The sequence below is a fragment of the Mobula hypostoma genome, chromosome X2, assembly GCF_963921235.1.
Source record: "Mobula hypostoma chromosome X2, sMobHyp1.1, whole genome shotgun sequence".
Classification (NCBI taxonomy): Eukaryota; Metazoa; Chordata; class Chondrichthyes; order Myliobatiformes; family Myliobatidae; genus Mobula; species Mobula hypostoma.
In genome coordinates this window covers 16,442,884-16,461,717 of record NC_086129.1, presented here as the reverse complement: position 1 = coordinate 16,461,717, position 18,834 = coordinate 16,442,884, and the positions used below count along the sequence as shown (strand labels likewise).

Sequence of the window (18,834 nt, the reverse complement as noted above, 5' to 3'; positions counted from 1 at the left end):
ATGATATACTAACAGATAAATACACATGGCTAAGGACAAAGTAAAATTCATTTCTTTTAATATTAATGGGCTGTTGAATCCAGTCAAGCATAGTAAAATTCTATCAAAAATGAAAAAAGAACAAGCCCATGTAGTATATTTACAGAAACTCACTTAAGTGATAATGAGCATGGAAAATTAAAGAGAATGGGCTTCACTAATTTATTTTTCTCTTCATATAAATCAGGACATAGAAGAGGAGTTGCTATTCTCATCTCAAAAAGTATTCGAAATGGGAGATAAGGAGGGCAGATATATTCTGGTAAGGGGGAATATAGATGGAAATCCAGTTACTTTATTGAATATATACGCACCCCCAGGAAGTGATATTAGTTTCTTCCAGAAAATTACTAATATTATGGTAACGGAAACAGAAGGTCTCTTGATATGTGGGGGAGACTTAAATTTACAATTACAACCAAAATTAGACTCTTCTAATAGAAAACCTTATGAAACAAAGTCCTTACATAAGAAAGTTAACACTCTTTTTGAGGATGTTGGTCTAATAGATATATGGAGGGACCTTTTCCCCGACAGAAGGGATTATACTCATTATTCTGCACCCCACCTCCCATTCCGTATATACAAGAATAGACTTCTTCATAACATTTGGAAAAGATAGAGACAAAATAATCACCTGTGGAATTGGGACAATAGATGTAAGTGACCATGCACCTATATATTTATTTGTTGATTTTGACCTACAACCAAAGAATACTACTTGGAAACTAAATTCAAGTCTACTCAATGATCCCTATTTTAAGGAACAAATTTTGTAAGAAATTGGTCTTTACTTAGAATTCAATGATAATGGAAAGGTTTCGCCTCCCATTCTATGGAATACTCTGAAGGCTGTCTTAAGAGGAGGAGAAGATGGCGACACGACAGCAGCACACGCGGCCCCTTCGGTGGTAATGTCTGTTATCTGTCAAGTAGGGGACAGTGCACAATTCTGATTTGATGGAGACGGACGTGGGAGTACGGAGGAACATCTGGAAAACTTCTGAAATGCCCACTTTGCAGCTGCCGCGTGGTAACCGGAATCTCCGGAGCAGAAGGCCCCGAAATCCTCGGCTTTGCGTGTTTCAGCGGCTGGGGCGAGGTTGAAGGCGCTCGGCAGAGGATGGCGTTCAGGAGGCTGAATCGGAGAGGCTGGTCGAAAGCTCAAAGTTTTCAGATGGATGGACTCAGTGTCGGCTGTGGTCAGCTGCTTCCAAGGCAAGTTGATGGTGCCTGGAGGTTTATGGCAGGGAGTTTCTCCCTTTTGCCGCCTGCTATCGGGGACTCGGGGACTTTTGAGACTTGATTTACCGTGCCCATGGTTTGTTCTTCAACAAATTATGGTATTGCTTTGCACTGCTGTAACTATATGTTATAATTATGTGGTTCTGTCAGTGTTCGTCTTTGGTTTGTCCTGTTTTCTGTGATATCACTCCGGAGAAATATTGTATCATTTCTTAATGCATGTATGCATTTCTAAATGACAATAAAAGAGGACTGAGTGTTCTCATAATCTAATCTAATCTAAGAGGGAAAATTATAGCAATATCTTCATATAAGAAAAAAATAAGGAATAAAACATTAGAGGAATTACAAAATAAGCTGAAGGAACTAGGGAAAAAAACAAATCGATTTTGGCACAGGATACACTGGAGGAAATGAAAAAAATTAGGAATGAAATTAATAGTTTGGCTACACAAGAAATTAGAAAAAAAATAATGTTTCTGAAACAGAGAGACTATGAATGTGGATCTAAATCTATGAAAATACTGGCATGGAAACTGAAAAAAAAGATAGCAAAAAATACAATTCATAGAATAAGGGATCCAAGAACAAAAGTGATAAAAAAAATAAGCCAAGTGAAATTCAGGAAGCTTTTGAAATGTTTTACAAAACTCTATATTCCGAAGTTCCAGGGGGAAGCATAACCCAAATTGACACCTTCCTGAATTCTTTAGTTACCCACTTTAAGCGAAGAACAAAATAGAACGATGACTGCTGACATAACTGAAGCTGAACTAAAAACTGCAATTAGTAGGCTTAAATTAAGCAAGTCACCAAGATCAGATGGATATATGGCAGAGTGGTATAAAGAGTTTAGAAGTGAGTTAATTCCTGTTTTATTCCCCACGTTGAACTGGGCCCTAAGAAAGGCACAAATGTCACCCAGCTGGAAGGAGGTGATAATCTCAGCTATACCAAAAGAAGGCAACGATAAAATGGAATGTGGGTCATTTAGACCAATATCTGTTCTTAATGTAGATTATAGATTATTTACCTCCATCATGGCCAAACGATTAGAAGAGTTTCTACCCACACTGATACATAATGATCAGACAGGTTTATACAACAACGCCAAACAAAGACAATATACGAAAGACACTTCACATTATGGATCATATATTAAAAAATGAAATTGAAGCAATAGTGATAAGCGTGGACGCTGAAAAGGCATTCGGTTAATTGGAATTTTCTTTACAGAGTTTTACATAGATTTGGTCTACATGACACAATTATTAAAACTATACAGGCACTATATGACAATCCTACTGCCAGGATTAAAATCAATGGATATTTATCTAATAGTTTTACCCTAGAAAGGGGTACGAGACAGGGTTATGCATGGTCACCACTACTCTTCGCATTATATATGGAACCATTAGCTCAATACATCAGACAAAATGAAGATATCAGGGGAATTACTATTAAAGGGACAGGGCATAAATTGGCCTGTTACGCGGATGACATTTTGATCTACCTAGGGCAACCAACATACTGTTTACCTAAATTGATGCAATCCTTTGAACAATATGGCCAATTATCAGGATACAAGATCAACATAGATAAAACCCAACTACTTTCATAAAACTACAGCTCACCAAGAGAAATTGAAAGTAGATATCCTTGGGCATGACAAACAGAGTCCGTCAAATATTTGGGCATCACTATGCCAAAAGATTTGTCAAAATTATCAGAATGCAATTATCAGCCTATATATAAAAAATTAAGGAAGATATAACAAGATGGAACCCAATTCCTTTTCTTGGTCTCAGTTCAAGGATTGAATCTATTAAAATGAATATACTGCCCAGACTACTATATCTCTTTCAGACCCTAACAATGGAGTTTAATCAAAATCAATTCAATGAATGGAACAAGATGCTATCAAGATATATATGGCAAGGTAAAAGGCCCAGGGTTCATCTCAAAACTTTGCAATTAGCCAAGGAAAAGTGGGGATGGGACCTACCTTCTCTTAGAGATTATTATTTTGCAGCACAGTTGAGAACCGTGATATGCTGGTGCAACCCATCATATGATACTCAATGGAAAAACATTGAGGAGAGGATACTTTCCATCCCCATACAGGCAATTTTGGCTGATAACAACCTACAAAGTTACATAAATAATATTGACAACCCGTGGGTGAAATGAACTCTTAAAATATGGAAAACTATTATAAAAGATTATAACCTAGAGAGAGACATTGCAATTCTTAAATGATGTGCATATGACTCAGATTTTACACCAAATAAACTGGATGTTAGACTTAAGGACTGGACAGCTAAAGGAATAACAGCTATTTGAAATATAATGAAAGAAGGAACACTGTTCAGTTTTGAAATGCTCAAAGAGAAACACTCATTAGGAAAACAAGACTTTTACCGGTATTTACAGATGTGACAGTATGTTAATAGGACGGTTAAAAATGTAACCAAGGCAAGTACGTGTCTGATAGAGCTATTTAGAAAAGCATATAATTCAGATGACAGTAGTAGGATAATTTCAAGCCTTTTTCAAGGGTCTGTCAAATCTTAAAAACACATTCGACTTCATACATTAAAACAAAATGGGAGAAGGAAGGAGGGATAATAATATGAGGAAGACTGGACAATAATATGGAGGTATCAATGGAAGTGTACCAGTTCACAGAAATGGAGGGAGTTCAGGTGGAAAAAGTTGATAAAATATTTTATTACACCCTCTCAGAAATCCCATTATGATAGTAACCCCCCTGTTTGTGGAGAAATTGTGGAAATCAAAATGTAAACCATTATCATATTTTCTGGGAATGCCCCATTATCAAAGACTATTGGAGTGGGATACATAATGCCCTACAGGACATCTTTAAATGTGAAATACCCTTAGAGAGCAAGACCATATGTTTTGGGTTTATACCTCAAGAAAGGTTGAAAATAGATTAATATTTAATGAATGTACTGCTGGTGGCTAGTAAAAAGACCCTTACCAGGAAATGGTAACTTTAAATGTATGGATGGAAATTACAATGGACATTTACAAAATGGAGAAGATAACAGCATCTGTTAATCATAAGTTGGAAAATTTTATTCATACTGGAAAAAATGTTTTAACTGCATAACACCTCATAGGCCTGATTTTATTCTCACAAGTCAATGAATATGTTGTAAAAAAAAATCACTCCCTACTTTGTACATAGTTTTCTTCTTTTGATTGTTCTTTCTTTCCTCTCCTTTCTGTAAGTGCATACCTCAGATAAGTATTATGTGGAGATTTGTGACAAATATGATTATATGATATATATGTACAGTGTCTGAAATACATCTTGTGGAAATGTTTGTTTGATGATGAAATTCAATAAAAAATAAATTACAAAAAGAAAGCAGTTAAGTTGGACACAATTCCGCACTTTAACAATGGAGGCAGAGAGCATCAAAGCAGTGAATTAATTCTTAACTTTTGTAAAACACAACTCAATGGCTATGCTATGTTCAATTCTGGTCACAATATAGGAAGGAGAGACCAGCATTAGAGAGGACTCAATGAAGATTTATGAGAATGGCTTCTGGAATAAAGGACTACAATTATGACGATGGGTTAGAGGCACTGGAACTATTATTTTTAAAAGACAGGGTGCAGGAAGATTTGATATGTGTAGAAAATGAGGGGTCTGAACAAAGGGGATTATGCAAGGCCGTTCCTTTAACAAAGGTGTCAAGGACTGGAGGCCACCATAAGAAAGAACAAAAAAAAAAGTAAAGTAATACCAATTTTTTCAAACAACTTGTGGTTGGAACTTGGATTGTACTGCCTGCAGATACTGCAGAGATAGTTTCCACTGTAGTCTTTAGTAGGGAATTGGATAAATAATGAGAAAATATGCTAGGCAACAGAGAAAGAGTCACAACATAGAACTAGCTTCTATAGTGATTGAGAGTCAGTACAAACAAGATGGGGCAGATGGTCTCCTTCTTTCTTAGATCCTTCACACTTAGATCCCCTCCAGTTCGCCTACCAGCCCCGACTAGGAGTTGAGAATGCCATCGTCTTCCTGCTGAACTGTGTCTACGCCCACCTGGACAAGCCAGCGAGCACTGTGAGGGTCATGTTTTTTGATTTCTCCAGTGCGTTCAACACCGTCCGCTCTGCTCTGCTGGGGGAAAAGCTGACAGCGATGCAGGTGGATGCTTCCCTGGTATCATAGATTCTTGATTACCTGACTGGCAGACCACAGTACGTGTGCTTGTGACACTATGTGTCCGACAGAGTGATCAGCAGCACTGGGGCTCCACAGGAGACTGTCTTGTCTCCCTTTCTCTTCACCATTTACACCTTGGACTTCAACTACTGCACAGAGTCTTGACATCTTCAGAAGTTTTCTGATGACTCTGCCATAGTTGGATGCATCAGCAGGGGAGATGAGGCTGAGTACAGGGTTACGGTAGGAAACTTTGTCACATGGTGTGAGCAGAATTATCTGCAGCTTAATGTGAAAAGACGAAGGAGCTGGTGGTAGACCTGAGGAGAGCCAAGGTACCGGTGATCCCTGTTTCCATCCAGGGGGTCAGTGTGGACATGGTGGAGGATTACAAATACCTGGGGATACGAATTGACAATAAACTGGACTGGTCAAAGAACACTGAGGCTGTAAACAAGAAGGGTCAGAGCCATCTCTATTTCCTGAGGAGACTGAGGTCCTTTAACATCTGCCGGACGATGCTGAGGATGTTCTACGAGTCTGTGGTGGCCAGTGCGATCATGTTGGCTGTTGTGTGCTGGGGCAGCAGGCTGAGGGTAGCAGACACCAACAGAATCAACAAACTCATTCATAAGGCCAGTGATGTTGTGGGGATGGAACTGGACTCTCTGATGGTGGTGTCTGAAAAGAGAATGCTGTCCAAGTTGCATGCCATCTTGGTCAATGTCTCCCATCCACTACATAATGTACTGGTTGGGCACAGGAGTACATTCAACCAGAGACTCATTCCACCGAGATGCAACACAGAGCATCATAGGAAGTCATTCCTGCCTGTGGCCATCAAAACTTTGCAACTCCTCCCTTGGAGGGTCAGACATCCTGAGCCAATAGGCTGGTCCTGGACTTACGTCCTGGCATAATTTACATATTACTATTTAATTATTTATGGTTTTATTACTATTTAATTATTTATGGTGCAACTGTAACGAAAACCAATTTCCCCCGGGATCAATAAAGTATGACTATGACTTTGCTGTAATCATTAACACAGGATAACAGTAACTGGAAGAATAAGTGAGTAGTTGGGGCTTGAAATGCAGGACCAGAAAAACAATAGAGAGCATATAAAATAATTCAAAGGGCGAATGGAAAGTTGGCCATTAGCTTTAAGAGCAGTAACAGCAGAGTGGATGCTAGGTCGATCACATAAACTCTGGTTGAACCCCCATGAAGAACGCTGTTTAGTCTGAGCACCACACTTCACTCTGGCCTTTCAGGGTTGCAGCATAGGTGCTGAAGATATCCTAAAGAGGACTATTGAAGAAAGTGCAAAGTAACTGGGTAAACTTCACCATTATTTTTCCTTTGTGATGCCGTTCCTCTTATATTTTAGTTATCTCAATATTCCTTTCTATTCATCTCGTATGGCTCATCCAAACAATCTGCCTGAAGCAACACAACTGATCACTCGATTTACAAAGTGATTCCCTGTTTCAATGATAGAATGCACTCACCTGAGTCGGAGTCTGATCCTGTTCAGATGATGTGCCCCAGACAGGCGGACTGTCAGTCTTAGACTCCATTTCTGATCCCCTGAGAAGTCTCATGCAGCCTCAGTACATCATTTATTGCAGTCACATATTGACATCAGGAACATAAATATAACTCAACCCTGGAAAACAGACAAATACACAGATGTTTAATAAAGAGGTAAGCAAACCTGAATAGGCTTAATACAAGTGCAAAATTTCAGCATTTAACTTACTTCAACAAGACAAAGGCTTCAGGAAACTTCCCCATATGGGGACGTTATAATATCATAATAAACCAATGTGCAAAATTTATCCCAAAAGAAAAACAAATGTTCACCATTTAGTGGCAGTGGAAAAAGCCAAAGATCAGATTGCTATTTTTCAATTTTAATTATATGGATCACTGTTTCCATGTGATATCACAGAGAAAACTCACAACTTTTAAAACAGCAATGCAAGGATAATTTTTTTTAAGGCCAATGCATATTGATGTCAAAGCTGTTCAAATAACCAAATCATATTTTAAAGCCTGCCATCACTTTACAATTTACCTGGGTGATCAATGTTAAGGTGATGTTTATTTAATGCCTAAAAGGCAAACTTATTAACAATCACACAGCGGACCTGAAATTCTATTGTCCTTGTAAATAGCAAGCACTAATAGCACTCAGCGGGGAGCCTGCAGCTAACTACCTCAGTGTTGTTACTTCATGGTTTACGACTCAAACCCTATACCACAGCTTGAGTGCAATGGCAATGAGCATATATGAAGTCTATAAACTTTGTTTTCAATTACACAGATCTATGGAAAATTAATAGTGCTAATGGCACCAGGGATGAGTTCTTAAAAAAACTGACCACTCAATCACATGACTGTTGATTACAAAGCCACCAAATGATCTGACCCATGGAGGAGGTGTGGTTCTGAGCAAGAAACAGCTGCTTCCACACAAGATTAAAGTATTTGCACTCCTGACAATGACACCCAACAAGCTCTCACTTGTCCCTTACCAGTCAGCCCAGAATGCCACTATACCAAGTTGTTAGGACATATTCTGGAGTTATGGTATATAGCAAATATTAATTTCAACAGCAAGCAGTCTTTGGACTTGAATGTGGACTGTAGCTTAAATTTAAAATGTACCCAAAACAGTGGTGTTCTTGGAGCTGCAGACTGAGGTCGATTGCAAACAAAGAAACACTCGATTTGACCCAAGATGTCCGAATATGCATGAATGCAGCCAGCCCAGAGCCAATTGGATTAACATTAATTTTGGGTGTCTGCAGTGTTCGCATGAAGACAGAGGTGTTTGAAAATTATATGTAATTCAATGGAAGCATTGTAGATGCAAGTCTGGCCTACCTGGGAAGTTTAAAGCCTGGGTGTATCAGCATGGCATTCTTCCCAGAATCCTGTGGCCCCTCCTCATCTATGCAGTTCCGATCTCGACAGTTGAAACCTTAGAGGGGAGGGTTAGTAACCACCTCAGGAGATGGCTGGGGCTGCCAAAGAGCCTGAGCAGCATCACACTCTATGGACTCCACAACAAACCGCAAATGCCCTTCAAATCCTTGGAGGAAGAATTCAAGGTAACAAGAGCCAGAGAAGTGCTACAGTATAGGGACTCATGTGACCCAAAGGTGGCTAGAGCAGGGATCCAAGTAAGTACTGGCAGAAAGTGGAGGGCAGAGGAAGCTGTTCAGGAGGCAGAGGCGAGGCTGCGTCACAGGAGGCTGGTGGGAGTGGTCATACGAGGCCGAGCTGGGCTTGGATGCTTTCCAACTCCCCAAGTGGACACCAGAGGAAAGGAAAGGCGTCGTCTAGTTCAGGAGGAGGTGAGAGCAGTAGTGGAGGAGACGAGAGCCTGCAAGGCGGTGGGAATGAAGCAACAGGGAGCTTGGACAAGATGGGAGAATGCGGTTGAGAGGAAAGTGACCTGGGCTGATCTTTGGAAAGCCGAACCACACCGCATCCAATTTCTCATCCGGGCAGTGTATGATGTGCTTCCAAGCCCATCAAACCTGCACACATGGGGCAAGGCAGAGTCATCTGCGTGCCCACTGTGCTCCAAGCGAGGAGCCCTGGAGCACATCCTCAGCGGCTGCGCAAGGGCACTTGGTGAGGGACGGTACAGGTGGAGGCATGATCAGGTCCTGAAGACCATCGTTGAAGCCGTCAGCGCAGGAGTTGAGTGGGCGAAGCAGTCCCGACCCACCAAGCAGACCATTGCCTTTGTCAGAGCTGGGGAGCAGCCAATACCTGCCAAAAGAACATCTGCAGGCATTCTGACCTTTGCAAGGGACTGGCAGCTGTTGGTGGACCTCGAAGGGCAGCTGAAGTTCCCCAACCATATCGCAGCCACCACCCTGCGACCAGACATTGTCCTAGTGTCTGAGTCTCTAAGTAAGTGGTGCTGCTGGAGCTGACAGTCCCATGGGAAGATAGCTTGGAAGAGGCCTTTGAAAGGAAGCTCTCCAAGTACGCAGGACCGGTCAGCAACTGTCAGCAGGCTGGATGGAGAGCGAGGTGTCTCCCAGTGGAGGGTGGTTGTAGGGGATTCGTAGCCCATTCCTTAGTTAGAGCCTTCAGCATTTTGGGCATCGAGGGAGAGAGGAAGAGGAGAGCCATCCGCAGTACCACCGATGCGGCAGAGAGGACCTCAAGATGGCTGTGGCTCAAAAGAGGGGAGCCATGGAGTCATAAGTAGCTAGCCATCTGGACACAAGCTGGGGTCTGATCAGCCCCGGCTGGGTCACCTGGAGGAGGTTGTATGATGTTGAAAGACCCGAAACACCCGATGATTCCAGGAACTTCACTGAAGATGTGTCCAGAATCATCAATAGATGTATGTACACAGCTTACCGATAAGAGGGTGAGAGCAAACCAATTGGAATAGATGTTATTCTTTCTGTGTGTCTGTAAGATATTGTGATGCACGGGTTTTTGTGCAGAAGGCGGGAGAGAGAGACAGAGGATGGACCAGGTGCTGTGAGTCTGCTAATGGGGTCGGACCCTGAGCAGGAGTCCGAGGTCCAGGGTGTTCGGCGAGGAGAGGAGACGGAGACGGAGACGGACTCTTGTGGAGCGTCTGGTCGACTACCGTTGTTGGTCCCAGGCAGCAGGTCGAGGTGGTCCGAGGGGATCGCAGGGTGAATAAGGAGGGTCCTGAGCTCCAACTGTTTGTGCACGAAGAGATTGCACTTTGATAAGTGTGGCGCCTTTTATTTTCCTTTTATATTTTATTCTCTATTAATTATATAGTTCCAGTAATATCTATAAACTGTAAATCATTTAATCGTATCTGGTGTATTGTCTGTTATTTGGACGGGGTGGGGTACATCACACAGCATCCACACAAACTATTACCCAGTTTGGCAGGGCCGAGGGTTGTTTCCCTAGATGACAGCAAGCTGAGCGACCCTGAGGCTGGCCAGGGGGGCTACACAGGGTAAGACATTGAGAGATCGAGAAAAAAGAGCAGCAACATATTGCTCAGAGAGAGCCAAGGGAGAGAAGATACTCCTCCCACAACCAGAGGTGACCATGGTAAGGGAGCTGGCTGTTAAGACAGGTTTCGTTCCCAGGTGGATAGAACCACAGGTGGTGCTCCAGATGAATGACGCCTGTGTTGGTGTTCAGTTCCAGCGAGGCAGCCGGTGGAAACACTGGGCTCAGGTTAAACCATATGACCCAACTTCTTGTCAGGCAGAGCAAGAGATCAAGTGTACCCAGTAGCAGTGTCGTTATAGGGAACCCAAGTGATGAACACCAACGGGTTGCAACAGACCTGACCACACCTGATGAAAGCAGATACACAGCAAAAGCTTCAGACACCGAGACAGTGCGACAGACAGCAAGCCGTGAACAACGTTTTAAAGCATAATGGTAACTGTACTCTATAATGAAGGCTGGTTGCTGAATGTAGGTGACTAGCTGTATAGCTCAGAGCAGAAAAACGTTGGGTAAATAGATGGGAAGGGATTACAGTTCCAGCAGAGACATCAGGTTCCACAACTTTGATGGCATGGCAGACTGAGAAAGAGGAGAAACCCCAGTCAGAATGGGAAGTGAATACAAATGAGCTGAGTCCTTCCAATGGTTGGGCTAGCAAACAACTGGACAGTCCAGACCGGGATGAGGCTCTTGCAGTCATTCAAATAAAGGCCACCCTAACCCATGCTGTACATCGACGAGAGGCTCTGAGAGACTGGTTGTCAAGATTCTGACAATCCTCTATCACGACGTGGAGTGTGAATTGTTGCCCGTGAGCCTGATACATTTACCTTGCTGGTGCCCCTGACTAGACAGTAACCACTGATGGACACTGATGAGTTTTTGCTATCAGAGAATAAGGGGTGAAGATAAGAACATGATTAAACTACAATTGGCCAGCAGGAAAGGAGGCAACAGGCATATGAGTGACAAAGCTGCATTTTAAAGATGGTGGTCAAATTTTAAGAACAATCTCTACTTAGAGTCTTGTACGGAGCCTTCAGGGACGATAGCAACCTGACCAAAGGAGGAGTTGTGGTTCTGAGCAAGAAACAGCTGCATCCACATAAGATTAAAGTATTCACACTCCTGACATTGACACCTAACAAGCTCTCACTTGTCCCTTGGCCAGTCAGCCAAGAATGCCACTATACCACATCAGAGAATGACACAGCAGCACTGCAGCCAATGCAGCAATCTCACAGCTCCATTCACGTAGGATTGATTCAGAATGCCAGTGCTGCAAGGAGTTTGTGCATTCCCTTATGGCCACATGGGCTTCCTCTCAATACTCCAGTTTCCATCACATTACAAAGATTATTAGATTAACTGGTATTTATAGCAAGAGGATTCGAGTACAGGAGCAGGGAGGTACTACTGCAGTTGTACAAGGCCTTGGTGAGACCACACCTGGAGTATTGTGTGCAGTTTTGGTCCCCTAATCTGAGGAAAGACATCCTTGCCATAGAGGGAGTACAAAGAAGGTTCACCAGATTGATTCCTGGGATGGCAGGACTTTCATATGATGAAAGACTGGATGAACTAGGCTTATACTCGCTGGAATTTAGAAGATTGAGGGGGGATCTGATTGAAACGTATAAAATCCTAAAGGGATTGGACAGGCTAGATGCAGGAAGATTGTTCCCAATGTTGGGGAAGTCCAGAATGAGGGGTCACGGTTTGAGGATAAAGGGGAAGCCTTTTAGGACTGAGTTTAGGAAAAACTTCTTCACACAGAGAGTGGTGAATCTGTGGAATTCTCTGCCACAGGAAACAGTTGAGGCCAGTTCATTGGCTATATTTAAGAGGGAGTTAGATATGGCCCTTGTGGCTACGGGGATCAGGGGGTATGGAGGGAAGGCTGGTACAGGGTTCTGAGTTGGATGATCAGCCATGATCATACTGAATGGCGGTGCAGGCTCAAAGGACCGAATGGCCTACTCCTGCACCTATTTTCTATGTTTCTATGTAACTGGATACTTCAAATTACCCCTGGTGTCAGTGGGTAGTAGAAGAATCAAGGACAATAATGGGCATGTGCGAGAAGAGATTATGGAGAAATGGGTTCGTTCTGAGAACAAAGCACTGATTGGATAGGCCAAATGGATGACTTCTGTGTCAAATGTAAACGGAACATGGACAAAGCCACTATGGCCAAGATCTCCTTGTGGTTTGCAAGTTCTTTGGTGCCTATTCCACTGCACAAAGGAAACTGGTTCCATGGAATTTATTTATTTGTTATTGAGATATGGCATCAATATTCCTTTCCGACCCTTTGAGCCGCACTTCCCAGTAACACGATTTAACCCAAGCTTTATAATGTGGGAGGAAACCGGAGCATCCGAGAAAACCCACACATTCCACGGGGGGGGGACATACAGACAACATTGGCATTGAACTCTGAACTTGGACGCCCCAAGCTGTAATAGAGGTGAGCTAACCATGACGTTACTGTGACGCCTCAAGTTGCACAGCACAGAAACAGGCCCGAAGCCCACCACATCCCTATGACCATTTTGTCCAACTATACTAATCTTACTTAAAGACGAACTGACCACTTAATCATACATGGCAACATAACATTACTCACTGGAGGGATTCACTTGTGGTAGGGCCCGATGGGGATGGTAGGGTGACAATGTTGCCTAAAACTGTCACAGACATAAGGATGATATATTTGAAATATTACAAATATGGCTGCATGAGCTAAATTGTGGAATAAAAAGGGGAACGTCATACTGCTGTAATTGCACACCTCTTGTCACTTGCTTGGCAGTCCCACAATCTCAAGGATGACTATCTTCTGTGGATTTTGGAAGTGGTTGAGTAAGGTTAACACAGTACCTGCATCTCTGATGGCAGAAGAAATGCAAACAGAATGGGAAGATGGGTAGCTTAACGTGATGTGCTTCCACTGTTTACACTGGACTTCTAATTCAGTTGCCTTACCAGTCAGATGCAATTTATCTTTCCAGTCCTCCCATATGACTCATCATGCCAATGCCCACTGGACTGACTTTTTTTTTCTATATTTAACTGGTCTCGCCATCAAAATTCAAGGTGACCGATGAGCAGCAGTTGACCACACACAGTCACAAAGAAACTAATTTTTAAAAAGGATATTTCAGTCGGGAGCAAAAACAAAAGGAAAGATTTAAACATGACTTTGCAGAACAGAGTATGAATTTGGGAGGTCATCGCATCTAAAGAATTCGCAGAGGGTCAAGATGATAAGTTTTCAATGAAAGGAGTTAGAACCTACCAACAAGAAACTTCAATATGATCAGCTGAAATGCAGCCAGGAGGGAATCTCAAGAACATAATTAGCTCAAGTGCATGGAAGGAAGTGAGAAAATTACAACTTGGGGCTTGGCAGAAATAGTTGAATGGATGCATTCAACCTCTGGCCACCTCCTCAGATTTGTTGAAAGATCGTTGAAGAAACAGTGAGAAAGATTATAGAAACCATTTGTAAAAAAAAATACTCTGGATCCCACAATGATCTAAAGTGAATAGAAACAGCAAATGCAGGGCACTTATCTAGTCAGTGTTCATGTAAATGCGAAAGAAATGTTCCTTCTGTACTGCTTCAATAAATTAAAAAGGACCTCATCCCTCGAGTTAATCTGGTGAATCTGGATGGTGTCTCTATGCCAGCAGTTACATACAAGTCATCTGCCTCCCTGGATACAGATGTGATTTATGCAAAGTAGGTGGTGCAGCTAGTTGAGCAGCTGCCTAATTCCAATAACCTGGGTTCAATCCTGACCTTGGGTGCCCTCTGTTGGAGTTTGCACATTATCCCTGGACCATGTGGGCCTTCCCCAGCTCCCAAAAGTGTGCAATAAATTGTCCCAATGTTAGATAATTGGTAGTGGGGGGTGGAGAGGTACTTGATGGGAACATGGAGAATGAACTGGTATAAGGTAGGATGAGTGTAAAAATGTATGCTTCGTGATCAGCATGGACTTGTCGTGTAGAATGGGCTGTATCTATCTATATATCTATCTCTCTCTCTCTCTCTCTGAATTTAATACTTGAAATGCAGTTTTGTAAGGGTCACAGTTAATTTTAGTACATCTTAATTGGTGTACAGAGATTCTTTTGCAATGGAGGTAATATATAGCTTGACTTCAAAATTACTTCCACATTAATTTTCAGTGATCTCTGTATGCCAACACCTGTTACTCCCTCACATTTAAAAAGTACTCCAGCTGCTCCGCTTTCGAATTTTTCCCCAAAGTGACTGAACTTAAACTTTTCTCTACATTGCATTTTATCTAACATATCCTTGCCCACTCACTCAGCCTGTCAACTTTCACTCAATACCTTTCTCCACCTTCATCACAATGCTATGAGTGCTATGCTCCTGCCATGAGCTTCCAGCATTGCAAACTTGCCGAAACAACACCCTGGAAGCACCCCGACCACAGCCGACTCTTGAGTCCATCCCAAACTTCAAGCCTCCGACCAGCCCTCCGACACCGAGCACCATCTCTGTCGAACGCTTTGACCCCTACCCCGGCAACAGGCAAAGCCAAGGATTTGGGGCCTTCCCCTCCGGAGACTCTCACAGCGGCAGTGAAGCGGGCATTTCAGAAGTTTCTCCAGATGTTCCTCCGTGCTTCTCACAGCTGTCTCCATCAAATCAGGATTGTGCACAGCATCCTACTTCACAAATACGATACCAATTCGGAGCGACCACGCACGCTGCATCGCGCCATCTTCTCCTATCCTGCTAGTTTTCTGAAAATTCCCAGACCCTGCATGTCATCTATTATTTTTTATTTTAATAAATAAAAATAGCTTGGGTGCCTAGCAATTTTATGTATTGCACTGTATTACTTCCACAAAAAAAGAAAACAAATGTCATGCCATATGCAAGTGATATAGGAGCATTATATCATATATTATATATAATGATTACATAATGATTCAAATTGCTCAATTCTGCTCCTATGTCTTATATCACTTCATTTTTATATTTTTTATTAACAAAAGCTTTTATGGTCTGTTTTGATATTTTTCCCCCTTTATCAGCCTCTGTTGGTCTGCCTTTGCTGAATTGATTTGCGAAATCACATAGTTGGTTAAATGGAGACCACCTGGGTGCAGTCAAAGTGTTTCAATTGATTGTACTAAAAATACACCTGTATCTGGAAGGTCCAACTGCTGGTGAGTCAGAATCCTGGCAAAAACTACACCACAAAGACAAAAGAACACTCCAAGCAACTGCAAAGATGTTATTGAAAAGCACAAGTCCGGAGATGGATATCAGAAAATTTCCAAGTCACTGAATACGCCTTGGAGTACAGTTAAGTCAATCATCAAAAAATGGAAAGAATATGGCACAGTTGTAAATCTGCCAAGAGCAGGCCACCCTCAAAAACTGAGTGACCATACAAGAAGGGGACGAGTGAGGGAGTCCACCAAGAGACCTATGACAACTGTGGAGGAGTTAGAAGCTTCAGTGGCTGAGATGGGAGAGGCTGTACATACAACAACTGTTGCCTGGGTGCTTCACCAGTTGCAGCTTAATGGGAGAGTGGCAAAGAGAAAGCGATTGTTAAAAAAAAACTCATGAAATCTCAGCTAGAATTTGCCAGAAGGCATGTGGGAGAGAGTTCTATGGTCTGATGAAACCAAAATTGAGCTTTTTAGTCAACAGACTAAATGCTATGTTTGGCATAAGCCAAACACCACACATCATCAAAAACACACCATCCCTACCGTGAAGCATGGTGGTGGTTGCATCATGCTGTGGGGATGCTTCACTGCAGCAAGCCCTGGAAGGTTTGTGGAGGTAGAGGGTAAAATGAATGCAACAAAATACAGGGAAATCCCAGAGGAAAACACAAGAACTACGACTTGGGAGAAGATGTAAACACGAGAAATTCTGCAGATGCTGGAAATTCAAGCAACACACATCAAACTTGCTGGTGAACGCAGCAAGCCAGGCAGCATCTCTAGGAAGAGGTACAGTCGACGTTTCGGGCCGAGACCCTTCATCAGGACTAACTGAAGGAAGAGCTAGTAAGAGATTTGAAACTGGGAGATCCAAAATGATAGGAGAAGACAGGAGGGGCAGGGATGGAGCCAAGAGCTGGACAGGTGATTGACAAAGGGGATATGAGAGGATCATGGGACAGGAGGCCCAGGGAGAAGGAAAAGTGGAGGGCGGAGGGGGGGAACCCAGAGGATGAGCAAGGTGTATAGTCAGAGGGACAGAGGGAGAAAAAGGAGAGAGAGAGAGAGAGAAAGAATGTGTGTATATAAATAACAGATGGAGTATGAGGGGGAGGTGGGGCATTAGCAGAAGTTAGAGAAGTCAATGTTCATGCCATCAGGTTGGAGGCTACCCAGACGGAATACAAGGTGTTGTTCCTCCAACCTGAGTGTGGCTTCATCTTTACAGTAGAGGAGGCTGTGGATAGACATATCAGAATGGGAATGGGATGTGGAATTAAAATGTGTGGCCACTGGGAGATCCTGCTTTCTCTGGCGGACAGAGCGTAGGTGTTCAGCAAAACGATCTCCTAGTCTGCGTCAGGTCTCGCCAATATATAGAAGGCCACATCAGGAGCACTGGAAGCAGTATATCACCCCAGCCGACTCACAGGTGAAGTGTCACCTCACCTGGAAGGACTGTCTGGGGCCCTGAATGGTAGTAATGGAGGAAGTGTAAGGGCATGTGTAGCACTTGTTCCGCTTACAAGGATAAGTGCCAGGAGGGAGATCAGTGGGGAGGGATGGGGGGGACGAATGGACAAGGGAGTCGCGTCGCGTAGGGAGCAATCCCTGCGGAAAGCAGAGAGAGGCAGGGAGGGAAAGATGTGCTTAGTGGTGGGATCTCATTGGAGGTGGCAGAAGTTACGGAGAATAGTATGTTGAACCCGGAGGCTGGTGGGGTGGTAGGTGAGGACCAGGGGAACCCGATTCCTAGTGGGGTGGCGGGAGGATGGAGCGAGAGCAGATGTGCGTGAAATGGGGGAGATGCGTTTGAGAGCAGAGTTGATGGTGGAGGAAGGGAAGCCCCTTTCTTTAAAAAAGGAGGACATCTCCCTCGTCCTGGAATGAAAAGCCTCATCCTGAGAGCTGATGCGGCGGAGATGGAGGAATTGCGAGAAGGGGATGGTATTTCTGCAAGAGACAGGGTGAGAAGAGGAATAGTCCAGATAGCTGTGAGAGTCAGTAGGCTTATAGTAGACAACAGTAGATAAGCTCTCTCCAGAGACAGAGACAGAAAGATCTAGAAAGGGGAGCGAGGTGTCGGAAATGGACCAGGTAAACTTGAGGGCAGGGTGAAAGTTGGAGGCAAAGTTAATAAAGTCCACGAGTTCAGCATGCGTTCAGGAAGCAGCACCAATGCAGTCGTTGATGTAGCGAAGGAAAAGTGGGGGACAGATACCAGAATAGGTTCGGAACATAGATTGTTCCACAAAGCCAACAAAAAGGCAGGTATAGCTCAGACCCATGCGGGTGCCCATAGCTACACCTTTAGTTTGGAGGAAGTGGGAGGAGCCAAAGGAGAAATTATTAAGAGTAAGGACTAATTCCGCTAGACGGAGCAGAGTGGTGGTAGAGGGGAACTGATTAGGTCTGGAATCTAAAAAGAAGCGGAGAGCTTTGAGACCTTCCTGATGGGAGACGGAAGTATATAGGGACTGGACATCCATGGCATATGTGGCACCTTGTTAAAGACCTTCTGAAAATCCAAGGACACAACATCCTCGATTGTCTATCCTGCTTGTAATTTCTTGAAAGAATTCCAACAACAGATTTGTCAGGGAAGATTTTCCCTCAAGGTAACCACGCTGACTTTGGCCTATTTTATCATGTGTCTCCAAGTACCATGAAACTACATCTTAACAATTGATTCCAACATCCCAACAACTGTGGTCCTAACTGGCCTGTAATTTCCTTTCTTTTGCCTCTCTCCCTTCTTGAACAGTGGAGTGACATTTTCAATTTTCCAGTACTCCAAACCCATGCCAGAATCCGTTGATTCTTGAAAAGTCATTACTAATACTTTCACAATCTCTTTAGCCACTTCCTTCAGAACTTTTGAGTGTACACCATCCAGTCCAGATGACCATTCACCATCAGACCTATCAGAATCTCAAGCACCTTCTCCTGAGTAATGGCAGCTTTACTCACTTCTGCCCCCAACACTCTTGAACTTCCGGCATACTGCTGGTGTCTTCCACAGTCAAGACTGATGCAAAGTACTTACTCAGTTTGTTTGCTATTTCCTTGTCCCCAATTACTACCTCTCCAGCATCGTTTTCCAGCGGTCCAATATCCACTCTCAC

At 43.2% G+C, this 18,834-nt stretch overlaps 1 protein-coding gene across 1 annotated transcript in view; it reads right to left on the bottom strand.

Annotated features, from left to right (window-relative positions):
• The window catches only part of prdm10 (PR domain containing 10), a 134,578-nt gene that overhangs the window by 89,218 nt on the left and 26,526 nt on the right, over positions 1–18,834 (bottom strand). The window contains exon 2 of the mRNA XM_063038440.1: positions 7,012–7,169. Within this exon, the coding sequence (XP_062894510.1) occupies positions 7,012–7,104 (93 nt within the window). The 5' untranslated portion in view covers positions 7,105–7,169. The remainder of the gene's footprint in view (positions 1–7,011; positions 7,170–18,834) is intronic.